This window comes from Pseudorca crassidens, chromosome 7 (genome assembly GCF_039906515.1).
Source record: "Pseudorca crassidens isolate mPseCra1 chromosome 7, mPseCra1.hap1, whole genome shotgun sequence".
In the NCBI taxonomy this organism is placed as follows: Eukaryota; Metazoa; Chordata; class Mammalia; order Artiodactyla; family Delphinidae; genus Pseudorca; species Pseudorca crassidens.
Window position 1 is genome coordinate 48,598,198 of NC_090302.1, and position 17,844 is coordinate 48,616,041.

At 40.3% G+C, this 17,844-nt stretch overlaps 1 protein-coding gene across 7 annotated transcripts in view; it reads left to right on the forward strand.

The window, feature by feature from the left end:
• TRPM3 (transient receptor potential cation channel subfamily M member 3) overlaps nt 1-17,844 on the forward strand; it is a 519,386-nt gene that overhangs the window by 244,303 nt on the left and 257,239 nt on the right. For all 7 annotated transcript variants that reach the window (XM_067744185.1, XM_067744178.1, XM_067744179.1 and 4 more), the window contains exons 2-3: nt 6,780-6,859; nt 8,277-8,481. In XM_067744185.1, the coding sequence (XP_067600286.1) occupies nt 6,780-6,859; nt 8,277-8,481 (285 nt within the window). The remainder of the gene's footprint in view (nt 1-6,779; nt 6,860-8,276; nt 8,482-17,844) is intronic.

A 17,844-nucleotide genomic window follows, 5' to 3' on the forward strand; every position in this document is an offset into this window, starting at 1 on the left:
ATGAGAAAGCTGGGTTTTTCAAATATTTCTTAAACTACTAGGTCAGTATCTCTCAGATGCCTGCCTGTCAGCCAGCCCCCCCACCCCCACCCCGGTCTTCTTCCATCTCCTCCTCCTCTTCTCTGTTCCCTTCCCTGCTCCGCTCGCTCACTCTCTCCTGCCTTTATACCCTAGGAAACTCACCCTGTACATTATAGAACGTCCCTTTCCAAATATTACCCACTGAGCCCTCTCTTTTAACTGAGCTCTTCGTAAGTCACTTCCTGAACTACTCTTTCCTAGTGACTTCCCATTATCATAAGGTCGAGCTTAACAGCTGGAAAAAAAATCTGGAAATCTTCTGACCACATAGAATATAGTTTCATGAGTATAAATGTATGGTTACAGAAGAAAACTTTGGAAAATATAAAAAAGCAAGAGGAAGAAAATAAAAATTAGCTACAGTTTCCAGTTTAGTATATTCCCAGTTATCTCTGTATCTATTTAAAATTTGTAATTGTTCTCTACTTACAATTTTGTCCTGCTTTTCTCACATAACAATGTGAAAATGTGTATTTCTCTTTGTAATTAAATAGTCTTCTGAAACCTGATTGTGGTCATCAAACAGCATGAACCATAGTTTAATTAGCCTCCCATTAATTTTCATTTTTTTCCAGTTTTTCTGAATTATAAATAATGCTGCGGTGAACATCTTTGTGTGCTCACATCTCTGTTGATTCCCTAAGAATAAATGCATAGGAGTGTTACAGCTGCATAGAAGGATGGGTATCCTCATTATTAAGGCCATCACTACGTATTATTCTGCAGCCAACTTCTGAAGACTGTCAAAGGGACTTCTCCATCTCATGTTTAATGCTAACACTCAGTCTGATGATGATTCATTTGCATTTTGCTTATTGTAATGTTTCCTCACTTGAAAGTCACTAAGTAGTTTGTTGCCCCTTGTCTCCGGGGAAATCTTGGTAAGTGAGAGGCCAGAAGATGGGGGAGTTTGAAAGAGATCCATCCTGGAAACAGCAGAGAGGCAGGGAGAAGGCTATGGATCTGATCCAAGCTAGAAATAAGTCATCCAGTTCCCACTGTGACTCTCAGGGAGTGCCCACATAACACATACTAGGTGCTTTGACAGGAGATTGTGGGAAAATGAAGCTCAAAACGACACTGCCCTCAGAGGTTCACAGCCCACAGAGTTGATGATGAACACACCTCTCAGCTCTGACTTCCATCTGCAAGAAAAGTCTTTTGGAGATGAAGTGTTCACATAGTCACTTCTTTAAAAGTATTTTTGCCTTTTGTTGAAAGTTGAGCTCTCTTCTTCCCCAGTTCGTTCACTTATCTAGCTAAGAACTACTATTATCTAAAAAACTTATTCTTGGAAGATATTTGAAAGAGCCCTTTTGTGTTGTGTGAGCCAAAACCTCTAAGTTGCCCTCCACCCGCCCCAGATAAACACATCACAATGCCACTGCTTTCAGCCTGCATCCATGTGCTGTAATAGTCCCAGCTCATCTTTTTTTAATAGGGGAACAGGGGAGTGTAGGTTTCTAGTCACACATTTACAGTAGTGGGGGAGGGGCTGCAGGATAAGAAGTGTGATCAGTTTTATTATTATTATTTATTGACATCTCAGAAGTTGTGGAAGGTTACTGACAGACCCCAACTTTATTCTCCTTGGGCTCACATTCAGGGACCCAGCTATCCTTTTGAAACATTCAGAGTTTTTAGCAGTTTCTCTTTAAAGAAATGCTATCATTCCATCCTTTGGGAAGGAATGAACAATGCCGCTTGTGTGTTCAAACCACTCGGAGCATTAATATACTGTTTCTTTAGAAGGATTTGCTTTCCAAAGTTGAACTTTTCAGAACTCAGAACACCTTATCACACTTTCACAAGCCTTCTCTCTGAAAATGGAAAAAGAAAAGGGGGGAGAGCCTGTCAGGACTTGTGCCAGTTAAATCCGATCTCTCCGGGGATTTGTTTTTCTTCTGGCGTCAGATTAGATGTTCAAATTAAGCAGTGTTTGAGGGCTGCGAGGGAATGTCCATGGGATTCTTAGTGAGGCTAATCCCAAAGCAGCACATTCCAAGGGGCTAATCTGCCCAAATTCATTGCTTACTTGAAACGTCTCTTGGGGGAAGAGCCGGGCAAGTGACTTTTTTTCCAGTGGGCGGTCATAAGAGCATTATTAACGGGATGACCAGCCCCAGACACAGCAAAATGAAAGCAACAAGAGCCGCTCGTGGGACTGCCTTTGCCACCACCCAGAGTCAATGCTCAGGTAAAATGATTTCAGCTCATTTTCTTCTTGTTCAACTTCCCAATACTGGATCTGGGGATCTAGAGGAAGACCCAGGGAATGCCAGGGAGATGTTGAGGGAAAGCAAAAGGTAAAAATGAACACAGGCATTCAGTACCTTGGGGTCTTTGGTGTTTTGTTCTGATTAGGGCAGAGTGTACCTTTTAAACCTGAGAGTCTCAAAATGAGGGATGTAGTAAAGTTTTGCTTTATTTGTTCCTATAAAGTTAGTGGACTCCTTTTTTTCTAATTTTGCAATTACTGGACTGGATTGGTGTCCTGTTAAGTTGCCCTGCTAAAGGGTAGATTGCAGTAGCAGTTTCTGAGACTTTCTGTAGACAGATTTAATACATACTCTGTGTAAGTACTTGTAAATCATTGTTGCGCGGAGAAGGTCTTAATTCTGTAGCTAATGGGGAGTGGGTGGTAAGAAGAGTCAAAGAAGTTTGAGAGACTAATGTTTGTAGCAGAGTCTTTGTGAAAAAGAGTTGAAACCTGGTTAAATGAAACAATATTTTTTTCTTTTTTCAGTTCCAATTATTTTGATGCTTTATTGACTGTATATTTGACTTTCAAAATTCATACGTACTTTATTCTTTGAGAGTTATTATTATACTTTTCTTGAAATGTGAATGTCCTCATTTTTGTTTTGAATAAGATGTCCTTTAATTATTAGCCTTTGAAAAACAGTTCCCTATTACACATCACACATGACTGATAATGCAGAAAGACAAGAAAGAAAATAGCCCTTCACAAACTCAGTCATGGTGATGTGACTGTTCTACCTTTAGAAAAGTGATTTTCTAAGAGCTGATAGAAGCCACCTTTTCTAAGAGTACATGAGCCCTCCAAAGCATGTTTAGAAAGAAGAGATTTCAAGGCATGCTGCTGAAGTTTTGCGTTAGAAGAGAATTAAAGGGTCAGCTAGAAATATGGCATGTCAAAACTGCTTCATTCTTTCTAACAATAAGGTTAGCCATTCTGTGCTAACTTAGCTGGATGTTGCAACCAAGTATAAAGCTTCACACAGAGTAGTTCAAAGCCTTTGAACAAAAGAAAAGGGAATTAGTTTAGGGAACAAGTTAAATCATGATTATACATCAAATATGCCTTCTCCAAGAAAATGATTTTAAAAATCTAATATCCATCCACACTGAAGACTGAATAAAAGCACAATAAAGCAAAGCCCACAATAAATCATAGTAAATTGTGCATGATATTTGGTAGAATTCCTAATTCATGTGCTATACGTGCACTCTTCCTGTTATATGTTATGCTTTTCTTCTCAAAAAGAGAATCCAACTCAATTATGAATGATGGAAAGATTTTTTTACATTTTCCCCCCTCAAATTTTCTATGCTTTTGCAAGAGAAACTGTTAGTTTGCTAATAATAAGAAATAACTGATCCTCAATCCCTTTGCTGACAGTGAGGTAGCTTTTCACCTTTGAGAAGGTAATTAAGTTGCTAAACTGCACATAAGTCAGATTACTTAAAGACTAACAAACAAGTTGGCAATCCATATGCAGTCATTCTTATTACACACCTTCCAGGGCCTTCCAAGTTGAAACCAGGATCCATGAGTGAGAGAAATAATGGAGGTGCCCTTGAAAAGTCTAATCTATTTGTTGCGGCCCCCAGATTCTCAAGTTGGGAGTCCTGTGTGATTACACTTCTTTGGGGTAGCCGTTATAATGATCCCCCCCCCTTCTTTTACGTCTTTCTTATATTCTGATGTCTGCCTAATGTCCCACCTCTATCCTTGACCCCAAGGAGAGAGGAACAGAGAGCAGAGTGTTCATTACTCCACTTGTGGGGACTGGAAGGGGGAAATAAGGAGGGGAAAGGTGCAGGTATGAACTGGTTCCCAGACATGCCTCTAGAAGGCACTCCCAGGCAAGCCCAGATGGCACTGCCCAGATCTAGGGTATTTAATACCAATAACACCTAATTTGGAGAGGCAGTTGAGTAGAGTGGGTAAGAGTGTGAACTCTGGAGTCAGACTGCTCACGTTCAAACTCTGTCTTCTAATCTGCTGCATCTCTGACTCAATTTTTTCATTGGTAAAATGGACATAATAGTAGTACTTCCCTCATGGGCTTCTTGTGTGGCTCCATGGAGATAATACGTATACAGCGCAATTCCAGGTACATGATGAACCCGTAATAAAGGTTAAGCATTGTTATTAACTACTGAGTGCCTACTATGTGCCAGGTGCTTTCTCTGAATCATTTGCTTTGATTAATACAACAACTCTCCAAAGTAGCTGTGGTACCCTCATGTTATAGAAAAAGCTCAGGAAAGTTAAATAACTTTTCTGTATACCTTGTTTGTGGCCAGCCAGGCCTTCTGGGAGCATATCATCTCCAGTGCAAAGTGAAATCAATTTAGGTCAGATCTGCTACAGCAGTTTCATAGTAATATCATCTAACCCTTTATCTGAACTTGTAGTACCAGACCAACCTAGGACTGGTCCCTGTTCTTGAGGTGAAAACTTGGTACCTAAATAATGATAACAACTCTGTGTCAGGCATTATGTTTGTGCCCATTTTATAGATGAGGAAAACCAAGGATCAGAGAAATTATACGACTTTGTCCGAGCTGCAGAATCCCATTCACGACAACATTTTCTAACTGCAAACGTCATTGTCTACACATGATACTGCCATTCCTGCTTTCTCTCAATGAGTATTGATCAGCACTCCCTGAAATTCCCAGATCGTGGGCCACAAAAAAAGGGAAAGTATGCTCTCCCTTTTCTGCTCCCCAAGGTGAAGGAAAAGTTGGTTTCAGATGTCCAGTGAGGAATATTTTTACCATCTATCTGCCAAGAGATGTTATCAAAGAAAGTATTCAGTTTCTAGGAAAAATCACAGCCTATGAATAGTTTAACTTACAGGCTTTTTACGAAGATAAAGACTGGTTATCTATGCTGCTAAGCTCATTTCTGCTGCAAAGATGAACCCACTAGTTTTTCCTATGTATTTGAGAAGAAAAATCTTTAAGAATAGACACTGGGGCTTTTTCCATGCCCAGATGACAAATGACTGCAAATGTTAGTTTTGTGGTGTGAGGGTGCAGAGGGCCACCTGGACCCAGGGATCTCTGTGGCAGGGTGGGTGCTCCTTTTCACTTGGACAATGTTTATACACTCAGAAATTATGCAACCTGATTGTAACCATGACTGAAACAGGATGCAGGTCCTTTGTATCCCTCAAGCATCCCCCACGTTGCTACTTTTAAAATGTGCTTTGTCATGAATATAAGACAACTACTTCCTTCTATGCTACATGCTTGCATAGACTCCACTGTGAGAGAGGAGGCAGGTGCAATATTAAGGGGTTGAGGGCAAACCAGACCTTAGCACAACTTATACAGACATTTGGGTCCCTGGCAGAGTCAATATCAATTACAGCCAACAAGCAGGGGCTTGTAACAGTTAACACTGGTCACTGGGACAGGCCAGGTAAACAGCTTAGTTGCACTTTGGTCCTGTATATTTTAAAAGTAGGAATTTGGTCCTGATGCTGGGTTAGAGAGAAGACGATACCTTGTAGATATAACATTACATGTTACTCTAGCAACTTCTGTCTTAAACACGCGCTTAGAGAAGGTATCTTCTGAGTAGCTTACTGGATTTCGTAGGAGGCTCCTTTACTGTTTCAAATCCTGCTAAAAAAAGGGGTTAAGGGATGAAGGATAGACACTGCTTTGGAACAAAGATGGTACAGTTTGTTGAAACTTCCTTTATCCTTCTGGGAGCCCAATCTCAGTGGCCAGGCTTCTGGGTGGACAGTCCCAACAGTGTTCATTCTAAGAAGCCATGTTTGCTATGCTGAAAGGCATGTCAGTTGCCAAAAAATGTGGTATCTTCCTTCCAAAGGCATTACCTGTGAAATTTTGGACTGTGATGAAGACATTTATCTTCCTATGCTTCCATTTCCTTTCTTCCCCTCCATATTCAAGCATTGCTAATTTGGATTTTAGTAAAAACATGGTGATGGATTAGGGCTCGAATTATGTAATTTCCTCACCGTTTTTCTCTCTTTCTATAAGGAAAATATAATGGAAGTGTTAGCCATGAAAACCATATGCTTCTTTAGATATATTTCTTCCTACCACTGAATACTTGTTAACTAAAGGGTTATAAACATCCTGCTCTGTGGCTTTCATTTTCTCTGTAAATAGCATTATTTTTCTGTTCTTCAAAAGTCACTATGAACTTGTATATAGTTTCATTACTAACATTTTTTATTATGGTCATTTCCTTTAACTCTCATATTATAATGTTAAATAACCTAACCAGCAGATTCTGGTAATAATTGATTTTGTTATATGCAGTGTTTATGTGTGAAGTAACCACAATTTCAATTCAGTTTATGATACACTAGTCTCTTAAGTGATTATGAAATTTTGCTTTCTAGTCAAAAATGCTTAAAGGTTGTGTTCACCTTTCTTCTTCTTTTTTTGTTGTTTTTTTTCAGGCTCAGAAGTCCTGGATAGAAAGAGCGTTTTATAAAAGAGAATGTGTTCACATCATACCCAGCACCAAAGACCCCCATAGGTAATCTTGCTGTCTCTATAATGTAGCAAGAACTTGAAGTAGCAATTATGGGAACAAAAATATGATAGCAGTCACTATCCATTGCAAGAGAACAGATGTTAAAAGATCATTTTTTAATTGTTGCTGGACATCTTTGAAGCAATCTCATATACACACACCATGTAATATGCCATGCCTGCAGTTAATTGTCTGAGAGCCTGTACAAAATAAAAGCTACACCATAGGGAAGGGAATTCATCACTGTCTATAGGAATGGGATATATATATAGATAGATAGATAGATATAGATATAGATATATATAGATATAAAATATATGAATGGGATATATAGATATACACATATACATATATATATATATATTTAGTGTGGTTACTGGTTTTCCCTTTCCAGCATTTCATCAAAATGCTTACTTTTTACCAAAATGTTCTGCTACAGTGAAAAAGAGACTTTTAAAGGAAATACTTCTAGCAGATTACTAATTAGACTGCAGACCTTCAGATTTCTATCCAATCACTGGATAGATTTCTATCCAATATTCTACTTACCTTCCTGAAGATCAACAGTATATAAGGTGGAAAGCATTTGGGATAAAGTAACATATGAATGTCTGGAAATGCCCTTATGAAAAGGCAGTAAAATGGAGTAGTTTAAAATATAGACTCTGGAATCTATAGACCAGCTGTATAACCTTGAACAAATTACCTAACCTTCAAAACTATAATATTTTACTCATAAAATGAATGTCACATTGTTAGTATTTAATAAATGATAGCTCTGTATCAGTATTATTGCTAATAGTCATAACAGTGCTAGTAGTAAAGTATGAAGGACATTTTCATGATATGAGGGGTGAATTTTGTTTTCAAATACCTTGTGAATAATTTTTTCATTGTTTCTTCAACAACACTTCAGCTGCAGATCTTCATTCTCAGAATTGGATATATGACAGAGTGTGTCAATTGGGAAAAGACAAGTTAGGTTGTGACTCACATACGATTGAGAGTCCTTATTTAAATGTACCTGTTAAAATTCTTCCCTCAAAGCTGTTCAGTGTCCTTCGTGCAAGATTTGATAGATGGGAGGAGTGAGAAGTAGAAAAATCTACATGGCATTCGTTCTTTTCGTTCCAATCCTGAACAATGTGGCAGGTGTGAAAGGTGGTAGGTGCAGAAGGATGGGAGGCATGTTACAGCCTATACAGCTAGAGGAAAATGTGGAGGGGCCAGAAAAGAAAAGAAATGTATGTCAAGTAAATCCCGAGTTCACCATTTGCCAGGTATGGCCACATTATGGTTTCCACCTGAAAACTGACTCGCTGGCTTGCTACGGTTTGTAGGTTTCTCCAGCAGGTTGCCTTCAGTGTGTATTACAGTTGTCACTAATACAAGGGGTTCACTTTGACCTCTTATGTTATAGGTGTTGCTGCGGGCGTTTAATAGGCCAGCATGTCGGCCTCACTCCCAGTATCTCAGTTCTTCAGAATGAGAAAAATGAAAGTCGCCTCTCCCGAAATGACATCCAGTCTGAGAAGTGGTCCATCAGCAAGCACACTCAACTCAGCCCCACAGATGCTTTTGGGACCATTGAGTTCCAAGGAGGCGGCCATTCCAACAAAGCCATGGTAACCATTCAGTCACTTCTCAAATTCTATCTCAGGTCCTGCAAAGGAATGGTGAAGAGCTGGAGATTTAGTCTTTGGGCCGAATCCCAGCTTTGCCAGTCCCTGGCTGGGTGACCTGCTCTAACTGCATTGCTCCTGTGCCTCTCTGCTCTTCCTCTGTCAAATGGGGCAAACCTTCCTCTCAGGATTTTTGAAATGATTAGTATGAGATCAGACACAGTGACTCTTGTTTTTAATAATAATAACAAGTAGCTATCTGCAGTTATCCACTGTTCATTATTTTATTTTCTGGGTCTCATCCATTGAGACATGTTTTTCTAACTCCTTTGGTAAAAAATATCTTAACTTTAGGTCTCTGTTTCATTCTGTTCGTAACTAGCATTTCTCTCAATTCAAGGTAGAAATTATCATCCCAGACTATTTCCTTCCCTGTTCTAACAGAGATCTTGTCATCCAAATTGAGTGCTTTTTCTTCAAGCAGCTGCGTTCAATAATGTTCTCAATAGAACAGCTCCATATGAAAAGCATTTTTTTTTTTTTTTTGAAAGGAGACATTAGGAAGTATACAAATTTTACTTCTAAGAGTTGTTGCTTCTAAATTTTTTTTTTATTTTTTTGCGGTACGCAGGCCTCTCACTGCTGTGGCCTCTCCCACTGCGGAGCACAGGCTCCGGACGCGCAGGCTCAGCGGCCATGGCTCACAGGCCCAGCTGCTCCGTGGCATGTGGGATCTTCCCGGACCAGGGCACAAACCTGTGTCCCCTGCATTGGCAGGTGGACTCTCAACCACTGTGCCACCAGGGAAGCCCTGTTGCTTCTAAATTTTAGCTTTCATCATGGACCTCTCCCTACTTGGCTGACAGATTTTGCCAGGAGAAAAGTCTACCATGTGTTTTTGGAAATTCTAGAAATGCTGTATTCCAACAAGCTTGCTTCTAACTTTTGAGAGAGAGAGAGTTAGTTGAGGGTGGAGCAGTTGGAGATGACTGTTCTCAGGCATGCCATGGAGCTTTCTAAGTTTGGAGAGGAAATTTTTCTTAGAGAAGCATACTGCAAAATGCAGGGGAAGTCACTTCACACCAGTTACAGTCTAAAAATGTGCAATAAAACCACCTCTCTTGTCTCTTTCCTCTTCTCTCCCCTTTCCCCCATCCCCCCCTTCCCACTGCAGTATTTTCTTCACCAAGAATAGCTGACCAAGCTATTCTCACAGTTCTTCCCTAAGAAAATTAATTCTGAGCAATATACTGAAAAGGAGGATGCTATGTGCAACCCCCAGAAAGGCCTGGGGAAAACAAAGAAAGGGTTAGGTAGTCTTGACCTGGACAGAACCAAGGGAAATGAAGATTTGGTAACTTCCTCATCCACTTAAGAGTTGGATATGCCCACACAAGATCCTTAAGGGTTCCCAATTCAATACAGTCCCCATTCACAGTATGAGATTGAACCATATGCAGTGTGGATCCTCTGGAACCGTGCATTAATTAAAAGTCACAAAAGTTCTCCCTATAAGAAAAGTGCTGCAGATGAAGAAGTGGTTTAGCGGTCAATAATCATTATAGAGTAGTATACCCAGTGACTTCATAGGGTGCTTAAATGATGCCTGTAAGCATGGTGCCACAAGCCCATTTTAGCCATTATTTCCTTCATTAATATGCAGTGTCTGTCAAATATAGAGCATAAATTTGGTCTTAAGTAGAGCATTCCTCCAAAGTCATCACCTAGGGAGATTCTAATTACCGTGATGCACGAGTGCACAGAACAAATTTTGGGGACTGCTTTCAGACAATTTATAGATCATGAGAGAAAAGCACTCTGTATTTTCTTCAAATGATGTTTTTGATCAGAAGTTAATCCCAAGTACCTAAAATTCAAAAAACTTAGGGCTTTGTCACAAACGGCTTCTGCTAGTTTTTAAAAATCAGGTCTGTTCTCAGAAGATAAAGTTTTCCACCACTAAAAATTCTGAAAGAATGGAGTACTAGTTTGGAAGTGAAGAATGTGGGTTTTGGATGCAGACAGTCTAAGATTATCCCAGAACCATCATATATTTGCTGTGTGACATGAGAAACATCAATTAAATTCTCTGGGCCTCAGTAATTTATTGTTATCTAGGAATAATAATACTACCATTATAAATGTTAAATAGATGGCATATGTAAGTCATCTGACACAGTGCCAGGACACATAATAGATGTAAAATTAATTTTAACTGCTATTTGTACTACTATCATCATTATTGTTTGCTTCAGGCTTTGAAAATTTTTAAAAATATTTTGATTAATACTCTGAAGGACATACATTTGGGTGCATATCTTGGTATATTATTTTAGAAAGTCAAGTCATAATTTTTCAGTTAACCCTTTGAAATAATTCAAGAGGGGCTTCCCTGGTGGCGCAGTGGTTGAGAATCTGCCTGCCAATGCAGGGGACACGGGTTCCAGCCCTGGTCTGGGAAGATCCCACATGCCACGGAGCAACTAGGCCCGTGAGCCACAACTACTGAGCCTGCGCGTCTGGAGCCTGTGCTCCACAACAAGAGAGGCCGCGATAGTGAGAGGCCCACGCACCACGATGAAGAGTGGCCCCCGCTCGCCACAACTAGAGAAAGACCTTGCACAGAAACAAAGACCCAACACAGCCAAAAAAAAATAAATAAATAATAAAAATAAAGGAATTCCTTAAAAAAAATTTAAAAATAATAATAATAATAATTCAAGAAGTTCTGATTTCTTCACCTAGTTCTTAAGCCCCGAATCTGAAGCCACATTGCTTTGTTTATAGTCTGGCCTGTCACTTACTGGTTTAAAATCTGGCCCAGTTTATTTAACTTCCCAGTGCCTTAGTTTACTCATCTGCAAAATGAGGATAGTAATTCCTGCTTTATAGGGCTGTAGCAAGGATTAAGTGAGTCAATATATATTAAGTGCTTAGAAGAGTACCTGGTGTTAAAGCTCAATTAATGTTTGCTATGTTATCACTTCCACTAAGTGTTCACTTACTATAGTTACAGGAGAGGCTTTGCAATCAATTAAAATAAAATGCATAATCTTGAAGTCATATAGAACTGTGTCTAAACACTCACTCTCTCCGCCAGTTAAAAAGTCTTGGTTAGGGCTTCCCCAGTGGCGCAGTGGTTGAGAGTCCGCCTGCCAATGCAGGGGACACGGGTTCGTGCCCTGGTCCAGGAAGATCCCACATGCCACGGAGCAGCTGGGCCTGTAAGCCATGGCTGCTGAGCCTGCGTGTCCGGAGCCTGTGCTCCGCAACGGGAGAGGCCACAACAGTGAGAGACCTGTGTACCGCAAAAAAAAAGTCTTGGCTAAACCAATTAACTTAGCTGAGCCTCAAGATTTCTTATTTATAAAGTGGGCATGTCTTCCTTATGAGATGGTTACAAGGATTAGAGAGAATATAAAATCACCGGTATACAGCTAGTGCTCAATATATTTATGAAAATCATAGTAATGGCACAGTGAAGCAGCTTTGTTTACTTCCTAGGAATCCAAAGATATGTTAACATATTTCCACAGGAGTACCAGGCTGCATACACTGGTGTTAGTGACAGTCACTAATTGGAGGCTACCACTGTGGACACCAGTTCATCAGTGACTGGAGACATGTGGCTTGTAAACCACCACATTATACACTTTGACTTCTGCATTGAGTCAACCTCCTGTATCCACTTATTCTAGCAAAACGGAAAATGAGCTGTTACCTGGTATCCTCTTTACTTTACTCACTGTAGACTTCAAAAATAAGACAGCTACTGTAGGTGTGGTATTTGTGCCTTTTATGATGGACAAAGCCAAGATTCCTTCTCATTATACAATTTTCTTCTACCTGAAATTTTTCCCCTCCTAAAAATTTCTAGTGAATTTGAAATTTTTAAGAACCCTGGAGATTGAATCTCCAAATAAATTTACTAGAACATGTGTCCTTCAAAGTATCAATCAAGATACTTTTGCAACTGTTTTCAGGGTCTGTAGCAAATAATAATGACAGTCGCAATAATAATGGCAACTAAAACTTATTAAACATCTACTATGTGCCCAGCACTGTGCCAAGTACTTATCTGTGTTTGTATATTTCATGTTTATGACACTAGCATTATTATTCCTGCATGACAGAATAACATACTAAGGCACAGAAAAGTTAAGTAATTTTCTCTATGTCACACAGCTACTATATGATATGTGTATATTATAGTATCTAACAGTAGAGGAAAAACTTGAAGGGACAGCTAGATCTTTCACTCTGTTCCAGAAGAGTGAACACATTAGGACATTGAACCTTGACAGCCCTCCCCAGGCCCCACATAGCTCTGTCCAGCCCAGAGCTGTCTGTTGGCAATCAGGTTAGGCAAGGTCAACTACATGATTTGTGGAGCCCAGTATAAAATGAAAATGTAGGCCCTCAGCAGGGGTAGGGAAATCTATGCCCCTTTCCCATGACTGCAGCCCCAACCCGTCAATGGATTGCCATCTCCACACTGGGAGTGCTCAGTATCCAGTGGGGGAGGCTCCCCACAAAGTTGCCCACAACACCACTGCGGCACTGCCAGGCCAAGGCAAGGACATCCTTACCCTGCCCTCCAGTGCTACAGGCCACATGCCCGACCCTGCCCCTGCCCTTGCCCTTGCCTGCACCCAGGTCCCAGCCAGAGATGGAGGGTAATGATGGAACACGGCCCTGTCAGCTGCCCCAGGCAGGGCTGGGGAGGGGAGGCTAGGCTGGCAGGGATACTAAAAGCAGGAGCGGGTATGAATGAAATCCTATTCTGGCGAGGCAGCAGGAGGTAGGACGTGCGACTGTGAATGACGTGTGAGCCGAGGCTCCAGGCCCTCTGCACATGCCCCACTGTCCCATCAGCCTTCACTTACAAAACACGGATTCAAGGGTAAATTTGTCAGGAATTTCAAGACAGCAAGTGCAGAACATTAAACCCTAAACACTGCCCTTCTGAGCAGTGTGACTGGGCTGGTGGCACGACCATGAAGCTGGCACTGAGGCTAGGTCTCGCCTGCCCTAGGTGGTCTCAGAGCAGTCACTTCAAGGGGAAACCTTTGTTTCTGAGTCTTAACCTGCCAAACGAGGACCACTTTTTCTTTTTTATTACAACCCAATATTTAACAAGTGGGAGTCCCCACTGTTCATCTAGGCACAACGAGCATTTTGTCCACTTTGGATACTTGGCCTTGAATTATTCCGATCCTCCTGTCTAGACAAAGGGGTGGAGTTATCCATAGGACAGATGACTTGTTTTACCAGGCAAGACAGTCATTTTGTGCCAACCTGTGCCTTCTTTACCTCTTGTTCTCTCCAACAAACCGACATGCAGTTCATCAAAGGGAAAAATCTGCACCTACTGTCTGTTAAAGAGTGCCAGTCTTTAGATGGGGAAGCCATGGTTAAATATTCACCAAGACTGAAGTGAAACAGGTCAACTAACTTAATATGTCTTTGGTCCCCTTCTCCTGACAAGAATATTTGAAAGTTGAAATGATTTTTAACAAAGTGGTCAAAAAATTCTAGAGGGCAGATTAACTTTGACCTTCATTAATTTTTTAAAAAATAAGATATAACATTAACTTTTGCCCTCAAGACAGCCCAAAATAAAGCACTTAGGTCTTCAAAATGCCAATGTGATCTGGACACAATTTGAGGCAGAATCTGCCATAGTTTGGTAGAAGATACAGATGGAGAAAAGGGACTCATTATTAAAATGTGGTGGGCTATGTGAGAACCATATCTCACATATGTATCTCTGTTACCACATAGACAGTACAGCATGATGTCACAGGACTTTGATCGCCAGCGACCCTTGAGGGATCAATGCAGTGGTTCTCTACTTGGAGGCTCACAGTAACCTGTGGGGCTACTGCCACAGGAGTGGCATGTACATGCCCAGGAGTCATTCCCAGAGAGTCGTCTTCATTGGTCTGATATAGAACCTGGACATCCAAAGTGTTTTATTTATTTATTTTATTTATTTATTTTTGACTGCATTGGGTCTTTGTTGTTGTGTGCAGGTTTTCTCTAGTTGCGATGAACAGGGGCTACTGTTCTTTGCGGTGCACGGGCTTCTCATTGCGGTGGCTTCTCTTGTTGCAGAGCACAGGCTCTAGGTGCACAGGCTTCAGTAGTTGTGGCCTGCGGCCTCAGTAGTTGTAGCTCACAGGCCCTAGAGCACAGGCTCAGTAGTTGTGGTGCACAGACTTAGTTGCTCCGTGGCATGTGGGATCTTCCCAGACCAGGGCTGGAACCCGTGTCCCCTGCATTGGCAGGCAGATACTTAAGCACTGCACCACCAGGGAAGTCCCCAAAGTGTTTTAAAAGTTAGCCCGGTTAATCTACTGTTCAGCCAGGCTTAAAAAATACTGAATAATCCCAATCTCTCTACCTATTTTATAGATGAGGCAACTCGAGCCCAGAGAGGTTAAATTATTTTCTGAGAGTCACCCAATTATTTGACAAAGATAGTTCTCAAACTCAGGATCCTTAGCACTCTCCATCAGTTCTGTTTCTTCTCTGTCATGTATTCCTGGTGCAGCTTATAATAGATGTTTTGAAAGGAAGCTAATTACTATTATGTTTCTAACTCTTTATAAGGGTTTCGAAAACTTTCTAATAGCATTATAAAATCACTAGTATTTGATGAGGTTAATTACACTCAAAAGCTGTGAGCAGGAAGAGCTCTCTGTAAAATTATATCCTAGGTTAATGGAGCAATTTTCTGAGCCCTTCCCAGGACTCTGTGGTATTCTGTCCTCAGTTCTCAGACTTGACAAACCCCAGTGAGATAGCAGTGAAACCAGAGTCTCTCACACTTTACGGAGAAAGAAGTTGTGACACAGAACAGAGACATTCAGAGCTGACAGTGAGTGAAGGATTCTCTTTCCTCTCTCTTCTCTATACCAAGCCACATCTTACCAAAAAATTCATGCCCCCCAAATCCATTCCTGGGCTGTTAAACAACCTGGCAGTTCATGCAGATGCCTTATAAAAACCAGAACATGAGGACCAAGGAAGAAGGTACTAAGACACTAAAGCTCTGGTTTAGGCATTTTCTTACTAGACTGGGTTCCAGGTAACTTTTAAAACTGACTGAGAGAGCAATACCAAAAATGGCCCAACAGCAGACATTGTTGGGTCCTTTCTCAAAGACTCTTCTTTATCTGGGGCTGAGTCTATTAAATTATTTAGAAAAGTAAGCAGTGCTGGACTTAATTAGACAGACTCTTATTTGCTTACTAATCATCTCTTCCAGTTAATGCTGAGCTGACTTATAGACCAGGTAAGTATAACCTAATTAAGGACTTGTATTTAAACTTCTCAAGTCACCCACATAATTCTCTTTGGGTTTTCCCTTGCTGTTTACTCAGCTTATTAGATCAGGTTGAGCCCCTTATTACAGTTTTTGTATAATTTAGAGAATTATCCCTGTGCTTCATTTTCACATTTAGAGCTGTAACTGTTGAGTCAGCTAGGATGTAAGCCTTCTTCTCTGAGCATTACCAGAGAGTGTGTGAGAGGGAGTAGGTAAAACTGAGGAGCTACTCAGGCAGGTGGGGAGGCTGTCAGCTGCATGACGTCTACAACCTTATACTCTTAAAATGCTTTAGGATTAAATCTGATTTTTTAAAAATTATCTTTCTTTGCATTATACAGATTTGATCTGGGAATCACTGACTGACATGCACAAAATACATTAAATAAATCCCAGTTCACAAAACAAAATAGCTCATCACTGGACTATAGCTAACTAAGAAGCTTTATATAGCATGGTATGGTTTTTGAGGGGTTTTGTAATTGCTCTGTTGCTTTCCAGTTGCCACCTTGAAATCTCTAGACCATTATTAGACTGGCAGTACCTTTGGAAAGCCTTTCTGAAGCTGGGAATAAAACTAGAATGTATCAATATCACTTCAACTTCTGATCTCAGTCACAGACCTATAGGGAAGGAAGAACCGACATTCCTCAAGAAACTCATCTTGTTCTAGAAAATTTTATACAAAAGCAATTCTGGCAGAAAATTCATAGAGTACCCCTGCAACTAGGTCATATGCTCAGTGAAGTTTTATATTATTTCTAAACCTTTAGCTTTGGCTTATCAGCATCCATCACCTGGAAGCACCTGTTATCTAACATTGAAGAACCACAAAAACAATATAGAATAAATTACAATGGCATTTTCACTCCCAAAGTTTTGTGGGTCATCAAACTAGGAATCCAATAACAGTGACACCTTACATTTGCATTCCACATATTTTCTTTCTAGGGAACTTTTGCATACATTAAACCACCATAAGCATTAAACATTTGGTGCAAAACCAACGGCTCCATGGACTTGGAAAGCTGATATCAGCAAAATGGTCTCAGCAGTCTGATGCAACATATTCTCCTTGGCCACAACTTTAATTTAAAATACTCATTTAAAATGGGGCTACAGAGAATTAGAAAATGAAATGATGCTTGTCACAGATCTCAACAGAAAGGAAAATGGGACAAATTCCCACTACAGGCTCAGAAGAAAGGCATTGAAAATACTGTTAAAGTAAATTTAGCTATAGTAGTTCCATTACTCAGAAAAAGTACTACTGAAATATACCAATTGGTTATTTCCCCAAATTAAAGATGGCTTCACAGTGAGAGTTAGAAAGATTTGTCATTTACCATTTCCTAGAGTGCAACCAGATTTATTGTTCTGTAAATATCTTCCCTTTTCATTTAAAAAGCTGGGCAAAATGATGTGAGTAAAAATTTAGGGCTGAAAAGGTGACAGAGTAATTATCAGAGACAAATTGCTCCACAGCAAGTCAAGATCAGAATACCAAAGGAAGATTATTATTATTTTAAATTAAACAACCCCAGCCTATTCTAAGTAGTGATGGCTGCTTCTCCACTTTCCAGCCTTCACCCGCCCTGGGTGTTGTAAAGGGAAGGATACTGTCTGGTTTGTGACACCTCTCTACCAGTTTAATGCAGTGAGGCCATAGTAAGGTTGAGTTCTACTTTGACAAGTGAATAGTAACATTTCTAATGATGAGGCAGGTTAGAGTGGCTTTAGAAAAAACTGCAGTGAAATCACCTCCTAAACAAAAATAAATTTAGCAACTGGAAGAAGCAAAAACTCAAGAGTTTTAGCTACCAAAGCCCTCTGCCATTCGAACAAAAGAAAAGCTCTAGTTTGCTCTTATAGTCTCACTTGCAAAATTTCATTTGTAAGTTTGCGGTTTGGAATTCAAAGTACGTGTTTTTGTGAAAATCATGCTTGTATGCATTGGCCTCCAAAGCACCTTAAGAATAGATCAAATAGTACTATTTCAAGTAGAGCTAACTTCTGTTTTATACAGTACATTC